Source organism: Phyllobates terribilis, unplaced genomic scaffold (genome assembly GCF_046119375.1).
Source record: "Phyllobates terribilis strain yellow unplaced genomic scaffold, ASM4611937v1 Scaffold_3__8_contigs__length_932513732, whole genome shotgun sequence".
Classification (NCBI taxonomy): domain Eukaryota; kingdom Metazoa; phylum Chordata; class Amphibia; order Anura; family Dendrobatidae; genus Phyllobates; species Phyllobates terribilis.
Window position 1 is genome coordinate 242,215,118 of NW_027362763.1, and position 22,728 is coordinate 242,237,845.

Genomic DNA, 22,728 nt, shown 5'->3' on the forward strand with positions numbered 1-22,728 from the left:
ATGATCACCAAGACTTTTGGGAGAATACTCTGTGGACTGACGAGACAAAAGTTGAACTTTTTGGAAGGTGTAAGTCCCATTACATCTGGCGTAGAAGTAGCAAAGCATTTCAGAAAAGGAACATCATACCAACAGTAAAATATGGTAGTGGTAATGTGATGGTCTGGGGCTGTTTTCCTGCTTCAGGACCTGGAAGACTTGCTGTGGTAAATTGAACCATGTATTCTGCTGTCTACCAAACAATCCTGAAGGAGAATGTCCGGCCATCAGTTCGTGACCTCAAGCTGAAGCGCACTTGGGTTATGCAGCAGGACAATGATCCAAAACACACCAGCAAGTCCACCTCTGAATGGCTTAAGAAAAACAAAATTGGCCTAGTCAAAGCCCTGACCTTTATCCGATTGAGATGCTGTGGCATGACCTTAAAAGGCAGTTCAGGCACGGAAGCCCTTCAATGTGGCTGAATTACAACAATTTTACAAATATGAGTGGGCCAAAATTCCTCCAGAGCATTGTAAAAGACTCATTGCCAATTATTGCAAATGCTTGATTGCAGTTGTTGCTGCTAAGGGTGGCCCAACCATTTATTAGGCTTAGGGGGCAATCACTTTTTCACACAGGGCCCTGTAGGTTTGAATTTCTTTTTCCCTTAATAATAAAGTACTTCATTTAAAAACTGCATTTTGTGGTTACTTGTGTTATCTGTGTCAAATATTTAAATTTGTTTTGTGATCTGAAACATTTAAGTGTGAAAAACATGCAAAAGAATAAGAAATCAGGAAGGGGGCAAACACTTTTTCACACCACTGTTCATGGTAGTAGAAACTTTGTGGTATCATACAATTTTCTCATCTTTTTCGTACATTCTATGAAATTATCAGACTATGTCACTATGCTTATCCCACCACCAACTGCTGTTCTGGCATAGATGAAATACAGTGATGTAACTATATTGGGTGTAGGGACTGCAGTTGCATTAGGGCTGTAGAGCCTAGAGTGACCCAAAAGATTCCATTTTTGAAGACCAGTACTATTACAAATCTGTGATATTGGGGGGGCCCTGATGGAGATTTCGCATTGGGGCCCACAATTTTCAAGTTATTACTACGGATGAAATGACTGATTCCAAATATGTCATTTTTATCCTTTAGTTACTAACATTCCCCTGTAGGCAATAGCAAAGTGTCTGTGTGTAGAAGTTCTTAGAAAACCTATCGTTTATATGCGTGAGATTAAGAGTTCTCAGTACGGATTAGCATAAATGCTTTGGATCCTTTGAGGAAACGGCAGTAAGAATAGAAACACAAATTACATATTCAGAGTCAGCTTGGTTTATCCCTCCCAACCAGAACAGCAGTTTGCTGTGGTAAAACACAGTGATAGAACAGAACAGACAACAAGGGTCTGATAACAGAATAATGTATATATTTCTCATTAATTTATTTAAAGGTAATGTTTTCCTACATATTAAAGGGAATCTGTCACCAGGTCTTTACCACTCCCATCTGAGACTGTCATAATATAGGGGCAGAGACCAGTGGCGTACCTAGAGTCCGATGACCCTAGTGCAAAATTTGGACCTTGCCTCCCCCCCACATGTTGGTCAGCTGTATGGGCCCTTGTAGCATTCTAAATACTGTAAGGACATACATGTTTCCCTCCTCCCCCTTTATATAGTAATATCCCCCATCCTTCACTAATGTCACCCATCCTGGGCCCCTTCCTGGTAAATATTTCCCCAATTCTGGGCCCATCTTGGTATATATGTCCCCTATCCTGATATATATATATCCTCATCCTGGGCTTATCCTAGTATACAGTATATGTCCCCCATCCTGTTATATATGTCCCCCACCCTGGTACATATGTCCCCCACCCTGGTAAATATGTCCACCATTCTGGGCCCCTTCCCGGTATATATGTCCCCACCCTGGTATATATGTTTGCCATCCTGTTATATATGTCCCCCATCCTGAGCCTATCCTGATATATATGTCCCCCATCCTGGTATATGTTCTCCATCCTGGTATACATATCCCCCATCCTGGGCCCCTTCCTGGTATATATGTCCCCAATCCTGGTATATATGCCCTCCATCCTGGTATATGTTACACGCATGTTGCTAGGTTCAGATAGGGGTGAGACAGGTTACATGAATTCTTTGGAATCCTGGGGGAACCGTTACTCAGGGCGACCATAGACCATATGCTGCAGCTTCTCTCAGGCACACAGGGGTATTGACCCTCAGGCACAGACACATAGGTTGTTTCACTTGCTGACCAGACACACTTGACAAGAGTCCTCATAAACGGTAGAACAGTAGCATTTAATAAGGAGCCGCACAGCCAGTGCAAGTTAAGTCTTATGAGCAACAGACTCCATTGACAAACAGTACAGTTTCCTTAGCAGAACAGCAGTTCACAGTCTTCTCAGTAGTACAAGACAGCACAGTTCTAATGCAAAGGCACATTAATGAACGCAACATTCTTTACAGCACAGTGAGATGGAGGAGGGGGGAGGGTTTGCTGAGGGAGATGATCCCTGTGACACCATTTCTTCCAGTCTTTATCTTTCTGCCTGACAATACTCTGCACTGCTAGTTCAGGAACTCTACCTGACCTGTGCTTAGCTTCACTCCTGACTTGAATCCTTTTCACTTGAAGGGGCGCTTCTGTGAGATACAGAACATACACACCACCTTTCTCTTCGGCTCCAGCCAGACAGTACACAACTTCCCCACAATCCCCCTGGGGCTCTGCTAAAACACTCCCCTTCTCCTGTGACTGTGTTAACCCCTCTAGTTGCTGGATGCTTCTGGAGCACAACACTTCCCGTCTCCTGTGCTTGTGTTACTTCTAATAGTTGCTGATTGCTTTTAAAGCAACAGAGCAACAGCACTACTTCTGCATGTCACATATATATGTACCCCATCCTAGGCCCATCCTTGTATATATGTCACCCATCCTAGGCCCATGCTGGCATATATGTCTCTCATCCTGATAAATATGTCTTCCATCCTAGGACCATCATGGTATATATGTCTCCCATCTTGTGCCCATCATCTTATATATGTTCCCAGTACTGCCGCTGTTCTTTAAAGCATAAAAAAAATTAAACAATTCTACTCACGTTCCTCTGCTCCCATGCCGCGCGGCGTCCTCTTCTGTGGCTGGCATAGAGTCCAGCAGCTGACTTCAGTGTGCAAGCGCATGATGTCACTGCCAGTGACTTACACGCTGATGTCAGCTGCCGGCCTGTGATTGGCTGACAGCATGTATTGCGTTGCAGGGAACCTGCAGGTCTTTGCACCGCAATGTATTTCAGCTGAATGTGCGTCCTTGTATACACATCCAGCTGAAATATGCACAGGTGGGCCCCCCTCCCACACAGGCCTGGTCGCGGTCGCACCCTCTGCGATCACGTTTGTTACACCCCTGGCAGCTGGCAGAGGTCCTGATTCCAGCGATGTGTCACCAGTCTGCATGTTGTTTTCGCTGAATGCTGAGCGGTGTATAACCGCACCCACACCAACATTGCAATTTAATTCTTATTAAAGTTACCTAGGTAGGGAGCTAGCAGGCTCTGCTCACAGCATTCTGAAGCTGCCGGTTCATTGATTTCAACATGCATCAGTCAACCTGCAGTTCTCCCATGCTGCAGAGGAAATGCTGCCTCTAGTGTTGAGCGAGTATGTTCTATTAACCCTTTCGCCGAGTATGCTCAGGCCGATTCAAATCATGCACACAGGAGCGATTCAACCATATCACCGAGCAGCTGTAAATACTCGAAGCTCGGCCCGAGCATACCGGACAGAACATACTCACTCAACCCTAGCTGCCTCCATTAGCAGCCTGGGAGCGCATTTAGTTCATACCAGTGGTACAACTATGCATGGGTCCGAACTGTCAATCTTCTAGATTGCACTGTCCCCTGCAAAACAGGAATCTGGGGGTCAGAAAAGCTAGCGAAGGTATGTTACTTGTGTGCAACTTATATTATTGGATTCTTTTTTAATTTTTGGACTTAGCTATAACCACAACATTTATGCAGTGATTCAGTAAATTATAGAGGGTTCACAAACTTTATTAAACCATTGTAAAAATCTGTGCCAAATATAGAATTAGATTTGGAGCTTCAGTATTGCCAATACAGAAAGAAATAGAACATTAGACTGGCAAGCTGCGTTCCCAAATGGCATGATATGTGATTTATACTGCTCATTTGCATGCCCTGGCATCATCTACACCAGTGAGCTGCAGAGTGATTCGGTTTCTAGCGACAACAATAGTCAGGAGCAGATTTTAGAGCAGAATGCAGGATTTTTAAAAAAAATGATTCCATTTGTTTTTTTTGTTTGTCAAAGAAAAACAGCAATTACTACGTGATCAATCTTCATCTGTCATCCCATATGCACACAAGTGCTAGAACTTCGCAAATGAATAGACTTAATTACCCGAGTGATAATGTATGTTGAATTGAATCAGTAAAGTAAAATACCTCTAAAGCGGTCAATGTAGCCTGAAAAAGTAATTACGTATAAATGTTTGCATGTTAATGACATAGAAAGAAATCAGAGAGTACAAGGGTATCTATTCAGGTATTTCTCTGAATCTTAAAGAATCCATGAGAAGTTGGTTGGCAATGACGTGCCATATGGGGGCACATGGAATAACCTATAGGTACAATAGTGTCGGACTGAGGTGCCAAGGACCCACCAGTAACATCAACTCCAGAGCCCCACTTTTCAGCTACATGCAGATATGATTTTATCCTCATTCACAAATTTCTATAGCAATAAAATGGGTTGAATAAAAAAGATGCTGTCTTGTCTGTACATAGTGAATCAAGTGTATTGTGCCAAGTAGTGCTCATATAAGATGCTTGTGGCTAGAGATGAGCAAACCTCTGAAGGCTCGATTCACTTCAGATCGGCGAACTTACCAATGTTCTCCGAACAATTCGTCTAACAGTTCGTTGAACATATCCAAATCCCATTGCATTCAATGGGAGGCAAAACCAAACGCATACACAACACCTCAAAGGGGCCCAAAAGCAAAAGCTGCCAAAACAGCTAAAACTGAGGGCAGAAACCAGGAAAGTGGTACCAATTGACCCACAGTACAAATAGTATAATTATATTATTTATTATTATAGTGCCATTTATTCCATGGCGCTTTACATGTGAAAAGGGGTCACCAGCTGGTACAGGAGGAGAGAGGACCCTGCCCACGAGGGCGCACAAACAATCTACAAGGCATGAGCGAGGATACAGTAGGTGAGAGGGTTACTGCAGGTTGTACACTTGTCGGAAGAGGTGGGTCTTCAGGTTCCTTTGCAAGGTTTCCACGGTAGCCGAGAGTCTGAGGTGTTGGGGTAGAGAGTTCCAGGGTAGGGGAGATGCACGGGAGAAATCTTGTATGTAGCTGAAAAAAGGAGAATGGACAGCACCTCCAAAAACATACGTTGATCTAATGCCTCTCGGCGACGTGGCAGTGGGCTTCATACAGTCTGATCAGAATGTTAAACTAAGAACCTCATGTTCAGTTTTATATATTTTTGCCGAGAGGCATTATGTTTTTGGAGGTGCTGTCCATTCTCTTTTTCAGCTTAATGCAAATCTTGTATGTGATTGTGGGAAGAGGAGATAAGAGGGAAGTAGAGAAGGAGATCTTGTGAGGATTGGAGGTTGCGTGCAGGCACAGTAAGTACTGGGAGACTAGGTCACAGATGTATGGAGGAGACAGGTTTTGAATGGCTTTGTATGCCAAAGTTAGGGTTTTCAACTGGAGTCTCTGGGCAACAGGGAGCCAGTGCAGGGATTGACAGAGGGGAGAAGCCGGGGAATAGCGGGGTGGCAGGTGGATTAGTCGGCCAGCAGAGTTTAGGATTGTTTGGAGGGGTGTGAGAGTGTTAGAAGGGAAGCCACAGAGCAGGAGGTTGCAGTAGTTGAGGCGGGAGATGATGAAGGCGTGCACTAGTGTTTTCGCAGATTCATGGATGAGGAATGTGCAGATCTGGGAGATATTTTGGAGTTGGAGTTGGCAGGAAGGGCTTGGATGTCAGGTTTAACGGAGACATCAGATTCAAGCTTGAGGTACTGGGGAGAGCGGGCCGCCAGTTTACATAAAATATTGTTTCCTCCTACACATGCCAAAGCAAAGAGCTTGAACTTCACCATCTCCAATCTGTTGGCCATGGAAATGCTGCCTTTCCGCCTGGTGGATACAGATGGTTTCCAAAAGCTGATGGCCGTCGCAGTACTAGTTGCCCAGTCGCCATTACTTCTCCAAGAAAGATGTGCCTGTGCTACATCAGCATGTTGCAGACAACATCACCCGTTCCTTGAAAAAATCTATGTCTGCTGGGGGGCATTTCATTACTGACACCTTGACAAGCAAGCATGGCCAGGAGCATTACATCTCGCTGACTGGGCACTGGGTGACTCTGGTGGCTGTGGGTGCAGGCGGGGAATGGGCTTCTCCACAAGTTTTGAAATCCCCAAGGCTTGCAGGGCGCTTGGGGATGGAGACTAAACCACTACCCACCAGAAGATGGAGAACTAAACTACTAGACAACAGGGGTTGGAGAACTAAACTACTAAACACCTAGGGTTGGAGAACTATACCTCTACACACCAGAATATGGAGAACTAAACTAATAGACAACAGGGGTTGGAGAACTAAACTACAAAACACCTAGGGTTGGAGAACTAAACCACTACACACCAGGGGATGAAGAACTAAGCCACTAGACACCAAATTTTGGAATCCCCAAGGCTTGCTGTACAAACCTCTGTATCTAAAACTTCCTCCACTGCTTCTGCCTCCTCCACCTCTTCTAGGGCCTCCAACTGCACTCTCAACCTCTGCCTTATTGAGACATGCATTCCAGCAGTGCAGAGAGAATCTCTCCCACCTCTGTACTGCGCAGTCAAGGCAGTGTTTATATTAATATGCCTTGGAGATCGCAGTCATACAGCTCAAGAGTTGTGGACAGCTATCCAGGCTGAGTTTGAGCAATGGCTGTCTCCATTAAATCTGGAGCCAGGGAAGAGAAAGGGATAACGCTGCGAACCTGGTGGTGGCCCTACGCCAGGGCAACCTCACACACGTGTCTTGTATGGCTGGCTCACATCCTCAAACTGGTAGTACAGAAATTTCTCCGCCACTATCCCGGCCTGGATGTGCTGCTGCAGAAACCATGGTTGCTGTGTGCTTACTTCCGCCATTCGCAACCCGCGGGTCATCGACTTGCATTGCTATAGAGATATTTTGGCCTACCGGTTAACCGGTTGATATCCGATGTGCCGACATGGTGCAATTCAACTCTGCCCATGTTGCAGCGACTGCTGCAGCAGCGACAAGCCCTCGTGCAGTATGTAATTTTGCATTTTTAGATTTTATCATGTGTACCCTGTATGGAGAAGAATATCAGCACCAAAGAATTGAAAAGATCAAATGTGGCATGGTTTCCGTAGCACAGTAGAAAGACAACAAAGTTAGATTTTATCATGTGAAACCCTGTATGTAGAAGAATATCAGCACAAAAGAATTAAAATCTCAAATGTGGCCTAGATTCTGTAGCACGGTAGTAGCAGAAATATTGAGATTTAGTAATGTGAACCCCTGGATGGAGCAGAATATCAGCACCAAAGAATTAAAAGCTCAAATATGACATGGTTTCTGTAGCATGGTAGTAACAGAACAAATTAAGGTTTTATAATGTGAACCCCTGGATGGAGCAGAATATCAGCACCAAAGAATTAAAAGCTCAAATATGGCGTACTTTCTGTAGCACAGTGTTAGCAGCAAAAATTGAGATTTTCTATTGTGAACTCATGTATGGAGCAGAATATCAACACCAAAGAATTAAAAGCTCAAATATGGCGTAGTTTCTGTAGCACAGTGTTAGCAGCAAAAATTGAGATTTTCTATTGTGAATTAATGGATGGAGCAGAATATCAGCACAAAAGAATTAAAATCTCAAATGTGGCCTAGTTTGTGTAGCACGGTAGTAGCAGCAAATACTGATCTAGTAATGTGAACTTCTGGATGGAGCAGAATATCAGCACCAAAGAATTAATTATTGAAATATGGCCTGCTTTATATAGCATGGTAGCAAGACAACAAAGTTAGATTTTATCATGTAAACCCCTGTATGGAGAACAATATCAGCACCAAAAAATTAGTAACAGAAGAAATTAGATTTGTTTACTGTGTACGAGCTCTGGATACAGCTGAATTTCACTACCAGAAAATTACAAGCTGAGAGGTGGCCTGCTGTATCATGTTAGTAACAGAAAAAAATAGATTTTTGTACTGTGGATGAGGCCTGTATACAGCAGAATATATGTGCCAAAAAATTACAGGCTGAGATGTGGCCTGCTGTATGTAGGATGTTAGTAACAGAAAAAAAATATTTTTTTACTGTGGACGAGCTCTGGATACAGCTGAATTTAACCGCAAAACAATACAAGCTGAGAAGTGGCCTGCTGTATCACGTTAGTAACAGAAGAAATTAGATTTTTTTTTTTACTGTGGACGAGCTCTGGATACAGCTGAATTTCACCACCAGAAAATTACAAGCTGAGATGTGGCCTGCTGTATGTGGCACGTTAGTAACAGAAAAAAATATATTTTTTTTTTACTGTAGATGAGCTCTGGATACAGCTGAATTTCACCGCAAAGAAATACAAGCTGAGATGTTGCCTGCCGTATCACGTTAGTAACAGAAAAAATTTGATTTTTTTTACTGTGGACGAGCTCTTGATACGAGCTCTGGACACAGCTGAATTTCACCGCCAAAAAATTACAAGGTGAAATGTGGCCTGCTGTAAGTAGAAAGGTATTAACAGAAAAAAATAGCGTTTCAAAGGTCTAATCCTGCATGCAGCACAATATCAGCAGTGCACAACAGAGTTCTATGCTGAAATATGGCCTGCTGTCTCTGTCTGGACCACACTAATAGCAAAAATGATTGATTTGCTCCAAGGTAGATTTTTCAGCCACACAGGATCCTATCTATCTAAACGATCTGACAAGCAGCAGCCTAGCTAACGATCTCAAATCTCTCAGTATCCAGGAGCAGCAGCAGGAGCATCCTCTCTGCGCTGTTACACTGACAAAATGGCGCTAAAACAACATATCCGCTCGTTATATGGAGAGGGATATGTGACTTCAGCAGCCAATGACAGAAGCCCTTGTGTCTGGACGTTGTGGATGGTTCATGCGCCCTGATTGGCTTGCCAGAATCTGCACACATTAAGTTATTAAAAAAAGATTAACAGCTCGCCGCTAATCTGAATTCTCCCAAAACCCTCCCCCCATGAAACAAGTCCCTCGCTCATCATACAGCACCACTACCCTAGCCAAAGTCTTAATAAATACGGTAGTGGAAACGCGATTATTTCCTGCACTTTTGCCTAATTGTGCCGATTTTCAGTAAAAACGCACGGGTGTCAGATCACGAATCCGAATGTGTAATGTTCATGCCGAATTTGAAAAACTAAACATTTTACGAACATGTTCGCTCATCTCTAGTGGTGGCCACTCCTGTATAGGGGCCCACCGAAGGATTCTCCTGTTCTCCTGTGGGCCAGTCTGAGTCTGGGTACAAAATGTTGATCCATAACCACTCTGTGTCATGCACTTGCCATTATTGTGTGCATGAGCACAAAACCTAACCTCCACAGACACGTTTACCCTCTTCCAAAGTATACAGACAATAATGTACAAGGCAGTCAATATTTCTGGAACTTCTGAAGGCCCCCATAGCTGCCTATTTGGTACTCCTGTAAAGCCTAACAAAAAAAAAACAAGTACAAAATTATTCTTTATTAGTGATGATTAAAAGAAAAACAAAATATCATCCCAAACAAAAAAATGATAAGTTGCCCAAAAGGTCACAACAGACTACCAATACTCAGTATAGGGTAAGAGTTGTAGGAGGTACAAGGGGAAAGACAATACTTTCCATAGATACTAAACCCTATAGGTAACCCTTCCTAACTGCGGAGGTTGGCACCCTATAGAAGCACGCAAGAAATAGCACCCCCGCTCACCGTTGTCTTATCCTGAAAGGCCCTAGGGAGCCCTATACATGAGTAATAAATCCTTTATATAGATAAATTATTAAAGAGGTTGTCCACTACTTTTACATTGATGGCCTATCCATAGGATAGGTCATCAATGTCTGATCAGCCGGGATCTGACACCCAGCACCCCCTCTGATCAGCTGTTATCGGTGGCGGAGGCTCCCAGTACTTACTTAGTTGGTCGTCTACTTGTAGTGACTGCCGCAGGGTACTGCACATCCTATTGAATAGAATAGGAGACGGATGTATAGTACGAAGCCTTGGCCACTACAAGTAGACGGACAGCTCTGCAAGCAAGCACTTCCTGCCGGCAGCCGCTACCACCAATAACAGCTGATCGGCGAGGGTGCTGGGTGTCGTACTCCAGTCAATCAGACAATGATGACCTCTCCTAAGGATAGACCATCAATGCGAAATTAATTATTTATAATTATTATTAATTATTATTTAATTATAAGGAGTACAGAGGCAATATTCAAAAGTACAACATGAAGCAAAGGTAATTAACTTTGAAATAGCACATATAAGGCACAAGAAACCACTTGTCAATGTATATTAGCAATATGAACAGGTAAAGTGGTAATAGTGCTTGTGCAGTAGCCCCATTGTAATGCAGGACAAAAGATATATAGCCCCTGCAAATTAGGTAGCAGAAAGGGGGGAACATAAGTACAAATAATCCCACTTGTTTCAAAAAGCTGCCACAGCCACCATAAGGGGCGAAACAGGGATAAGATACTGACAAAATAATCACACATATCTAACAGTTCACTGCGACCTTATAGGCTTAGCTTCATAGGATACCATGAGTTACACTATATACTGCAGTACTGTGGTATTGTAGTATATAGTGTGAGTGAGCAGACCATTACAGGTTCAAATCCCCTATATAAATAATCTATACTGGCTCATCATGTCACTGGCGCACCACTAATATTCCCTCTGTGTTGGAATGGAAGCAAGAAATATCATTTCTCTATGGGATGAAAAAGCTCTCAGCTGAGAATCCTGGTGAATATGAAAAATTTTAGCAGATATGGCATCCATGGGAAGAATTTAAAGATTCTGATTATTTCCATACTTTTCCATCTTTTCCTAAGATAAGATTCAAAACGCACTATTGTGGCACCCCATTTTCAAACCCCCAACTACCATCCACCCCTTTTTCTCTTTCTTTCCTTTATCTTTATATCGTCTTTGTTGTCTCTCCCTTCTTTTTTTATATCTAAAGTTTAGACACGTAATGACCTATTTGTATATTATTACTACATGATAAATGGATAAATGTACTGGGACATGATCTACGTTCTTGTTTTGATGGTCCTGCATGACTAATAAACGTTTGTTCATATTTTTCAAAATGTAATAAATAACTGAATTAACATAAAAAAAATCTATACTGACCTGGAGAATCATATTGACAGGTCATTTTTACCTTACAATTAACACCATAAAAACAAAACGGAAATTGCATATTTTTCACTATTTCGTCCCACTTGGAATTTTTTTTCCCGTTTTTCAGTACTTTGCATGGTAAAATGAATGATGTCATTCAAAACTACAACTTATTCCACCAAAAAAAACAATCCCTCATACGTCTACGTCAATGGAAAAATAAAAAAAGTTATTGCTATTGGAAGAAGGAAAGGAAAAAAAAACGAAAGAGCAAAAAATGAAAAATCACCTAGTCCTTAAGTGGTTTAGAGTCGCAAAATTTCATGCATCTTACTACAGCGCACAGGGGCCTATAAGTCAGAATCTTAGTGCAAAATGTTGTCTTCCTCAGAATTCTGACTTTTCATTTCATGATTGTCCTATTTTTTTGCTCAAGGACTTTTCTATAGCGGATCTGATTGGTTCATGAATAAAAATGTTGCACCTTTTCCATCAATGGAAAATCTGCAATATGTGACTTTAAGACTCGAAACTGGAAACCACTGCAGTAAAATATACGTGTTGTTATTACCGTCAGGAGGCATCCACAGAGCACGGGAATCCCTTAGTCGACTTCATAGTTGGTGTATGTAGTGTGTTAGGTATAAGCACTTGGTCAGCACACAACACGAGCTAGTACCTGCACTTGTGCATATGTTGCTGGAAAGATCTCGTCTTGGGGATATTAGTATCCAGCATTTCAGCAGCAGTTTCCTCATCTTTGGCGAACTGAAGATCAGTGTCAGACTTTTGGTTCAGCCTTGGACCCGATAGTGTTTCACTACTTGAATGTCTTTTCATGTGTGCACTGTGTTTACAGTGTTCAGAACTTGAAAGAAGAGAAGACATAGAATACCGGCGGACCGTCATTGCCGTGCCTGAAGGGAAAACAGAATTAATTGGGGTATTCATTTTTATTACCAGCTGGCATACGTCTGTTCTGTAATTATTTTTATCACATTGTATAAAACCTGTTGTCATAGCTAAGATGCACCCTAAACATATGCTCGTGCACGTAACGAGGAACCCGAAAGGATTGCTGCTACCTACTGTAGTGTAAATGCACATTTCAAAAACTCGCTGAGAAAGCCGATAGATGTATGTGATTCTTGTCATATATGCTGAAAAATTATATTACACATCTACAGTGCCTTGAAAATGTATTCATACCCCGTGAACTTTTCCTCATTTTTTTCACAATACACCCACAAACTTAAACGGACTCTGTTAGGACAAGCTTAGTGCTTCACGGCAAGACCAATCATTTATATACACCTTCCCACCTGCTTGTTTTCACTCAATCTCCACCTCCCTTCTTTGATTGACAGCTCTGGCTTCATGGAGCCAGAGAAGAATGGATATACAGTTATAAGAAAAAGTTTGGGCACCCCTATTTATCTTAAGCTTAATGTTTTCTTAAAATTGGTGTTTTTGCAACAGCTATTTCAGTTTGATATATGTAATAACTGTTGGACACAGTAATGTTTCTGCCTTGAAATGAGGTTTATTGTACTAACAGAAAATGTGCAATCTGCATTCAAACAAAATTTGACAGGTGCATAAGTATGGGCACCTCACCAGAAAAGTGACATTAATATTTAGTAGATCCTCCTTTTGCAAAAATAACAGCCTCTAGTTGCTTCCTGTAGCTTTTAATGATTTCCTGGATCCTGGATGAAGGTATTTTTGACCATTCCTCTTTACAAAACAATTCCAGTTCAGTTAAGTTTGATGGTCGCCGAGCATGGACAGCCCTCTTCAAATGATCCCACAGATGTTCAATGATATTCAGGTCTGGGGACTGGGATGGCCATTCCAGAACATTGTAATTGTTCCTCTGCATGAATGCCTGAGTAGATTTGGAGCGATGTTTTGGATCATTGTCTTGCTGAAAGATCCATCCCCTGCGTAACTTCAACTTTATCACTGATTCTTTAACATTATTGTCAAGAATCTGCTGATACTGAGTGGAATCCATGCGTCCCTCAATTTAACAAGATTCCCGGTGCCGGCATTGGCCACACAGCCCCAAAGCATGATGGAACCTCCACCAAATTTTACTGTGGGTACCAAGTGTTTTTCTTGGAATGCTGTGTTTTTTTGACGCCATGCATAACGCCTTTTTGTATGACCAAACAGCTCAATCTTGGTTTCATAAGTCCACAGGACCTTCTTCCAAAAAGAAATTGGCTTCTCCAAATGTGCTTTTGCATACCTCAGCCGACTCTGTTTGTAGCGTGCTTGCAGAAACGGCTTCTTTCGCATCACTCTCCCATATAGCTTCTCCTTGTGCAAAGTGCGTTGTATAGTTGACCGATGCACAGTGACACCATCTGCAGCAAGTTGATGCTGCAGCTCTCTGGAGGTGGTCTGAGGATTGTCCTTGACTGATCTCACCATTTCTTCTTCTCTGCCTTTCTGATGTTTTTCTTGGCCTGCCACTTCTGGCCTTAACAAGAACTGTCCCTGTGTTCTTCCATTTCCTTACTATGTTCCTCACAGTGGAAACTGACAGGTTAAATCTCTGAGACAGATTTTTGTATCCTTCCCTTGAACAACTATGTTGAATAATCTTTGTTTTCAGATCATTTGACAGTTGTTTTGAGGAGCCCATGATGCCACTCTTCAGAGGAGATTCAAACAGGAGAACAACTTGCAAGTGGCCACTTTAAGTAGCTTTTCTCATGATTGCATACACCTGGCTATGAAGTTCAAAGCTCAATGAGGTTACAAAACCAAAAAAATTGCTTTAGTAAGTCAGTAAAAAGTAGGTAGGAGTATTTAAAACCAGAAAATGATAAGGGTGCCCATACTTACGCACCTGTCAAATTTTGTTTGAATGCAGATTGCACATTTTCTGTTAGTACAATAAACCTCATTTCAAGGCAGAAACACTACTGTGTCCAACAGTTATTACATATATCAAACTGAAATAGCTGTTGCAAAAACACCAATTTTAAGAAAACATTAAGCTTAAGATTAATAGGGGAGCCCAAACTTTTTCATATAACTGTATATAGAAACCAAGCAGGTGGGAAGGTGTATTTAAATGATTGGCTCCAGCGTGAAGCACCAAGTGCCTGTACTTTGGTTTGAACAGTCATTCTGTGGTGACAAAATCCCAATAAAAAATATTTTAAGGGACTCTATGTGATATACCAACACAAAATAACAAGTATTTGTGAAATGTTAAAGGAAATTATACACCATTTTCAATTTTTTTTTAAATATAAATCTAAAAATTGTGACGTGCATTTTTATTCAGCCCCCCTGAGTCAATACTTTGTAGGACAGTACTCTGTAAGATGTTCAGAACTTGGGCATTTATTATAACCTAAAGCTGCTTTACTCTTATCCACAACTTTATCCCTAACTTGTCTGGTGTGTTCCTTGGTTTTCATGATGTTGTTTGATCCCTAATGTTCTCAAATAATTCTCTGAGGCCTTCATGAAACAGCTATAATTTACACACCGGTGGACTCAATTTACTAATTATGTGACTTCTGGAGACAATTGGTCACTCAGAATTTTATTTATAGGTATCAGACTACAGGGGGCTGCATCATTTCCTTTACACTTCACATATACTTGCTACTTTGTGTTGGTATATCACATAAAATGGAAATAAAATACATTTTAAGGGAATCTGCCACCACATTTGATCTATCTAAACTATTAATATGGGCATACAGGTTATAGTCTGCAGAGAAAGACTGCTGAGAAAAAGTGCTACCTGTATGTCTCGTATCAGATGCCTTGTTGCTGATAAATCATCTTTTATCCGTTTATGTAAATTACCTGTTCCAGGCTCTGGGGAGGACGCTGCCCGGAAGATAACTCCGTCTCCGCACTTCATCTCCATATATCTCGCCTCCCATCAGCGTCATTCTGTCCCTGTGACGTCGGCTGCTTGAGAGGAAATCTTGCGCATGCGCATTACTGTTCTCTTCTTTCCTCTGCAATCTTCCGCCTTACTATGGGCACAGGCATCAAGTACCTTCTGCACAGATAACGTTTCTAGTGACTCTGACACAAGTGTCTAATCATTTTGGGAACACTAAGAACGTAGAAGGAACTTTTTGTCTGTGTTTTTTTTTCTTTATGTTCAACATTTTGGGCATGATTTTAGTTATGCAGATGTTTTAGCCTAATTCTTCATTAGTGACTTTTTGAAATGCTGCAAAATTTTTGTGGAGTTCAGTACAAAATCTGTTTAATTAATTATTTTTTAACTCCTGCACAACATATCACGTATACATACAGTACAGACCAAAAGTTTGGACACACCTTGTCATTTAAAGATTTTTCTGTATTTTCATGACTATGAAAATTGTACATTCACACTGAAGGCATCAAAACTATGAATTAACACATGTGGAATTATATACTTAACAAAAAAGTGTGAAACAACTGAAAATATGTCTTATATTCTAGGTTCTTCAAAGTAGCCACCTTTGCTTTGATGACTGTTTGCACACTCTTGGCATTCTCTTGATGAGCTTCAAGAGGTAGTCACCGGAAATGGTCTTCCAACAATCTTGAAGGAGTTCCCAGAGATGCTTAGCACTTATTGGCCCTTTTGCCTTCACTCTGCGGTCCAGCTCACCCCAAACCATCTCGATTGGGTTCAGGTCTGGTGACTGTGGAGGCCAGGTCATCTGGCGTAGCACCCCATCACTCTCCTTTGTCAAATAGCCCTTACACAGCCTGGAGGTGTGTTTGGGGTCATTGTCCTGTTGAAAAATAAATGATGGTCCAACTAAACGCAAACCGGATGGAATAGCATGCCGCTGCAAGATGCTGTGGTAGCCATGCTGGTTCAGTATGCCTTCAGTTTTGAATAAATCCCCAACAGTGTCACCAGCAAAGCACCCCCACACAATCACACCTCCTCCTCCATGCTTCACGGTGGGAACCAGGCATGGTGAGTCCATCCGTTCACCTTTTCTGCGTCGCACAAAGACACGGTGGTTGGAACCAAAGATCTCAAATTTGGACTCATCAGACCAAACCACAGATTTCCACTGGTCTAATGTCCATTCCTTGTGTTCTTTAGCCCAAACAAGTCTCTTCTGCTTCTTGCCTGTCCTTACCAGTGGTTTCCTAGCAGCTATTTTACCATGAAGGCCTGCTGCACAAAGTCTCCTCTTAACAGTTGTTGAAGAGATGTGTCTGCTGCTAAAACTCTGTGTGGCATTGACCTGGTCTCTAATCTGAGCTGCTGTTAACCTGCGATTTCTGAGGCTGGTGACTCGTATAAACTTATCCTCAGAAGCAGAGGTGACTCTTGGTCTTCCTTTCCTGGGGTGGTCCTCATGTGAGCCAGTTTCTTTGTAGCGCTTGATGGTTTTTGCAACTGCACTTGGGGACACTTTCAAAGTTTTCCCAATTTTTTGCACTGACTGACCTTCATTTCTTAAAGTAATGATGGCCACTCATTTTTCTTTACTTAGGTGCTTTTTTCTTTCCATAATACAAATTCTAACAGTCTATTCAGTAGGACTATCAGCTGTGTATCCACCAGACTGCTGCACAACACAACTGATGGTCCCAACCCCATTTATAAGGCAAGAAATCCCACTTATTAAACCTGACAGGGCACACCTTTGAAGTGAAAACCATTTCCGGTGACTACCTCTTGAAGCTCATCAAGCGAATGCCAAGAGTGTGCAAAGCAGTCATCAAAGCAAAAGGTGGCTACTTTGAAGAACCTAGAATATAGGACATATTTTCAGTTGTTTCACACTTTTTTGTTAAGTATATAATTCCACATGTGTTAATTCATAGTTTTGATGCCTTCAGTGTGAATGTACAATTTTCATAGTCATGAAAATACAGTAAAATCTTTAAATGAGAAGGTGTGTCCAAACTTTTGGTCTGTACTGTACGTCATATGTCATGTCCCTGTCTTTGATGTGGGCTCGCACTCTGAGCCCGCATCTTTCTTGGCAGATGCTGGCTGATTTAATCAGCAATCATGTGCCTTTAACAGTTATGGGTGGAGCAAAGCTCCGCCAGCGATTGTTAACCTGTTAAATCCCGCTGTCAATCTCTGACAGTGGCATTTAAAACACGCCAGCCGGGGGGCATGTCATTCCATGTGCCCATTGGCACGCCCGTGACGTGATCACAGGGCGCCGATAGGCTGCAATGACAGCTGGAGGTCTGCTGAAGACCTTTGTGCTTGTCATGATGATCTTTCTGTGAAAGCCAGCGTTTAGATGGCGTTCACAGGAGATTGTGATTTTAGCGATAAATAGCAGTGATGATGTCCTGCTATGTAGAGTACAGGTGATCAGACGATCACAGCTTCAAGTACCCTAAGAGGACTATTAAATACAGCAAAGAGTAAAAAAAAAAAGTTTTTAAAAATACGAAAAAAAAATAAAAAAAGACACAAAAAGTTCAAATCACCTCCATTTTGCCCCATTTTAAAAATAAAACAATAAAAAAATTCACATATTTAGTTTCACTGTGTTTGTAAAAGTCCGATCTATCAAAATATATAATAAATTAATCTGATTGGTAAACGGCATAACAAAAAAAAAGTCCAAACCCCAGAATTATGTTTTTTGGCCCATGGAACATTGCAATAAAATGCAATAAGAGGAGATCAAAACATCACATCTACCCCAAAATGGTATCAGTAAAAATGTCATCTCAGGGCACAAAAAGTAACCCCTCAAAAATACTATATTCTGAAAATTAAAAGTGTTACGGGTCTTAGAAAATGGCGACACGAGAAAAGTTGTTTCTATTTTGAGAATTTCCAAATTTTTTTCACCACTTAAATAAGAAAAAAAAAACTATACACGTTTGGAATCTGCGTAATCGTACTGACCTGCAGAATCATATTGCCAGGTCAGTTTTACCATATAGTAAACATGTTAAATAAAATCAAACCCCCAAAATTGTGAAATTGCACTTTTTTTGCAATTTCAATGCACTTGGAATCCCCCCCCTTTCCAATGCATCACATGATAAAATGAATGATGTAATTGAAAATTACAACTCGTCCCCCAAAAAACAAGCCCTCACACAGCTATGTGGATGAAAAAATAAAAAAAGTTATGGCTGTTGGAAGAAGTGGAGGAAAAATTAAAAAGAAAGTTCCAGGGGTGAAGGCATTAGGCGAAGTTGAAGACTAATGTGTGACATTTTAGGCTTATTAAAAATATTGTGACTTTTTACTCCAAAATTGGTCAATAAAACAAAACAGCCCTGTCCTGGACGGCCATCTTTCAAAGTTAGAGAAAAATATAAATCATAGTGCAGGTACTACTCCATCCAGATATGTCATATGAAATTAGATAAAATGTTAACATTTAATAGTTTTTCCTCCTCTATGTGTTAGTAATGTGCTTGAAGAGAGCTGCAACTTTCTGTATCACTGAAACAACCATGACTGAGAAAAGAGCTGACAATTGAACTGAGCTAGACAGACAGCCCCTTTACTACATCACTGAAGCAGAGAAGGAGGGAAGCCTCCTGAGAGTGATGGAATGAATAGCAAAGAGAGCTCATTGGAGAGCTTGTCCCTGCCATGTGCTGCCTACTTCGGTTCTGCTGCTTGACTGATGGCTCTTTTGCCTGAAGTCACATAGCATATTGGCTTTCAATCAAGCAGGAGGAGGCGCTGGGTGAGGAATAGAGCTGGAGTGACAGAGGCTCCAGATCTGCAAATAATTCTTCAGCCTCATTTGCATATAAATTCAAACGCTGGTTTCTCACTAACATGGAAACAGACTGGCCATATAAAAGTATTGCTAGACTTGTCTTTGAAAGAGCTACATACACATATAAAGAGTTTTGGGTGTGAAATCTTGCTGACAGATTCTCTTTAACCCCTTCCCGACAAGCACCATTTATGTACGGTGCTGCGGGAGCTGGGTTCCCACAAAGTGCTGCGATCGCACAGGCTCATGCTGAGCGCGGCCGCTATTGAGTGCGGGTGTCAGCTCTATGTGAGAGCTGACACCCCGCAGCAACACCCACGATCGGTGCTAGCACTGATCGTGGGCATTTAACCCCTGTCATGCTGCTGTCAATAGTGGCAGAGCATCGCACAGAGCGTAAGCTCCCTGTCTCCTGCCATCAGCAGACAGTGTACCATCCTGGGACAATGTGAAAGTATAAAAAAAAAAAGTTAATAAAAATGATAAAAATATTTTTTAAAAAAATCACAAAATAAAGAACAAAAAAAAGAAAAAAGTAATTTAGTGTTGAGCGAGTATGTTCTATTAACCCTTTCGCCGAGTATGCTCGGGCCGAGCTCCGAGTATTTACAGCTGCTCGGTGATATGTTTGAATCGCTCCCGTGTGCATGATTTGCGACTGTTTGACAGCTTTAATACATGTAAGGAATGTCTATTTCTTACACATTCCTCACATGTAATAAAACTGTCAAACAGTCGCAAATCATGCACACGGGAGCGATTTAACCTTATCACCGAGCAGCTATAAATACTCGGAGCTCGGCCCGAGCATACTCGGCGATAGGGTTAATAGAACATACTCGCTCAACACTAGTAATAATCCAATAAATATATTTTTTTTAAAAAGTACACATATTTGGTATTTCTGCATCTGGAACGACCCGACCTATAAAAATATCCCACTACTTAACTCCTTCAGTGAACACCGTAAAAAATTTAAAAAAACAAGGCAAAAATTATGCTTGATCATCATACTGCTAAACAAAAAGTGGAATATTCATCAAAAAGATGAATATAAATAAAAATGGTATTGCTAAAAACACCATGTTGTCCTGCAAAAAACAAGCCGCCATACAGATCCGTCAGCGTAAAAATAAAAAAGTTATAGCTCTCAGAATAAAGCGATGCAAAATAACTATTTTTCCTATAAAATAGTTTTTATTGTGTAAAAGCGCCAAAACATAAAAAAAACTATATAAATGTGGTATCGCTGTAATCATACTGAATAAAGCTGCCTTATCAATTTTACCACACGCGGAACGGCATAAAAAAATCCCCAAAAAACAATTCCTGAATTGCTAGTTTTTGCTCATTCTGCCTGTAACGGGTCTGGGAGGCGGAACCTCTGGGCTACTATACAAGGGAGCGGTCCTTGTAAGGGAGCGGGTGGCGACCAGGCAGGCAGGTGACCGGGACAGTCTCTGGGTGTATGGGCAGGAGGTCACGGCAAGTGATCAGGGCAGTCTCTGGAAGAACGGGCTGGAGGTCACGGCAAGTGACCGGGGCAGTCTCTAGGTAAAGGGTAGGTACGACCTGTGATGGCTGAACCTCCAGGTAGGCTAGCAAGGCAGATGGAGGATGTGTGCTCCCAGGTGAGCAAGCGAGAGTCTCTGGAATAGCAGGTGGTCACAGCACGTGACGGCGGAGCCTCCAGGTAGGCAAGCAGGCAGGTAGCGGAGAAGCGCTCCCAGGTGAGCGGGCAAGAGTCTCTGGAATAGCTGGTGGTCCCAGCACGTGACAGCGGAGCCCCCGGGCAGGCAAGCAGGCAGGTAGCGGAGAAGCGCTCCCAGGTGAGCGGGCAAGAGTCTGGAATAGCTGGTGGTCACAGCACGTGACAGCGGAGCCTCCGGGCAGGCAAGCAGGCAGGTAGCGGAGAAGCGCTCCCAGGTGAGCGGGCAAGAGTCTGGAATAGCTGGTGGTCACAGCACGTGACAGCGGAGCCTCCGGGCAGGCAAGCAGGCAGGTAGCGGAGAAGCGCTCCCAGGTGAGCGGGCAAGCTGGTCCATAGACAGACTGACCGGAGTTGTAAGGCAGACCGTCGGACCTCAGGCAAGCAGGCAGGTAGCTGATGTGCGCTCCCAGGTGAGCGGGCAAGTTGGTCCTTAGACAGACTGACCGGAGTTGTAAGGCAGACCGTCGGACCTCAGGCAGGCAGGCAGGTAACAGGAAATCAGGCAGGATTAGGACAGCAAGCTGGCAGGAATCTGGCAGGTAACTGGCAGGTAACTGGCAACGGGACCTGAGGGCTGAAGCAGAGTAGAACGGTGCAACAACATTGCTCGGGCACCTCCATTTTGGAGGAGGTGCCTTATATATGGTAAAGTCCTCCGGCCATTGGCCGGGGACTCCTTAGGACGGCGCGCGCGGCCCCTTTAAGAGGGAGGAAGGGCGCGCGCGCGCGCCCTAAGCACAGTGGCCGGGAAGGAGCGCGCGCTGCCAGCAGAGCGGGAGAGGGACGCCGGGCACGGAGCAGAGCGGTGAGGGGAACAGCGTCCCTGCCTAGCAGAGGGCAGGGACGCCGGCACTACAGTACCCCCCCCTTTAGGCCCCCCCTTTTTTAGGCCAGATAGAAATTTAGCTAGGATGAGAGGGGCATGGATGTTCTCCCGGGGCTCCCACGTTCTCTCCTCAGGACCAAACCCCTTCCAATCTACCAGAAAAAAGGTCTTTCCTCTTACCCTTTTGGTGGCAAGAATGTTCTCTACCTCAAACTCGTCCTCAGCAGAAACCGGAGCAGGAGGCGTACCTGTAGACTTGGAAAAAGAGTTAAGCACCACGGGTTTGAGGAGAGATACATGGAAGGAGTTAGGGATCCGTAAGTTGGCCGGGAGTTTCAATTTATAGGCCACCGGGTTGATCTGACTGATGACCTCCAGAGGACCGATGAACCGAGGCCCTAACTTGTAAGAAGGTATCTTGAGTCGAACATATTTAGATGAGAGCCAGACTTTATCTCCTGGACGAAATTGTGGAGGATCCAGGCGTTTTTTGTCAGCGTGTCTTTTCATACGCTCGGATGACAGAAGGAGTGCGGACCGGGTACTCTCCCATATGGAGGAAAATTTGCTAACGAGAGATTCCGCAGCCGGGTTGTCCACAGAGGTGGAGACAGGAAAAGGAATCCGAGGATGCTGACCAAAGACTACAAAAAACGGGGATTTGGAGGAGGATTCGCTCTCGTGATTATTATAAGAGAACTCAGCCCATGGTAGGAGATCCACCCAGTCAGAATGGTGGGCATTAACGAAGTGCCGGAGGTAACTGGTCAGGTTCTGATTGATCCGCTCCACTTGACCATTGGACTGTGGGTGGTAAGCGGAAGAGAAGTCCAGGGTGACGTCTAGTAGTTTACAAGTGGCTCTCCAGAAACGTGAGGTGAACTGTACCCCACGATCCGACACGATGTGGAGGGGCAGGCCATGAAGACGGAAGATGTGGCGGATAAAGTCTTTAGCCAGCTCGGGTGCAGACGGAAGGCCTGGCAGG

General features: G+C 43.0%; 1 protein-coding gene across 1 annotated transcript in view; it reads right to left on the reverse strand.

Moving 5' to 3' along the window:
* The window catches only part of CCDC195 (coiled-coil domain containing 195), a 44,795-nt gene extending 29,406 nt beyond the window's left edge, over positions 1-15,389 (reverse strand). The window contains exons 1-2 of the mRNA XM_073673500.1: positions 15,326-15,389; positions 12,168-12,405 (exon numbers count right to left, since the gene is read on the reverse strand). Of these exons, the coding sequence (XP_073529601.1) occupies positions 12,168-12,405; positions 15,326-15,389 (302 nt within the window). The remainder of the gene's footprint in view (positions 1-12,167; positions 12,406-15,325) is intronic.
* Positions 15,390-22,728: the final 7,339 nt, after the last annotated feature.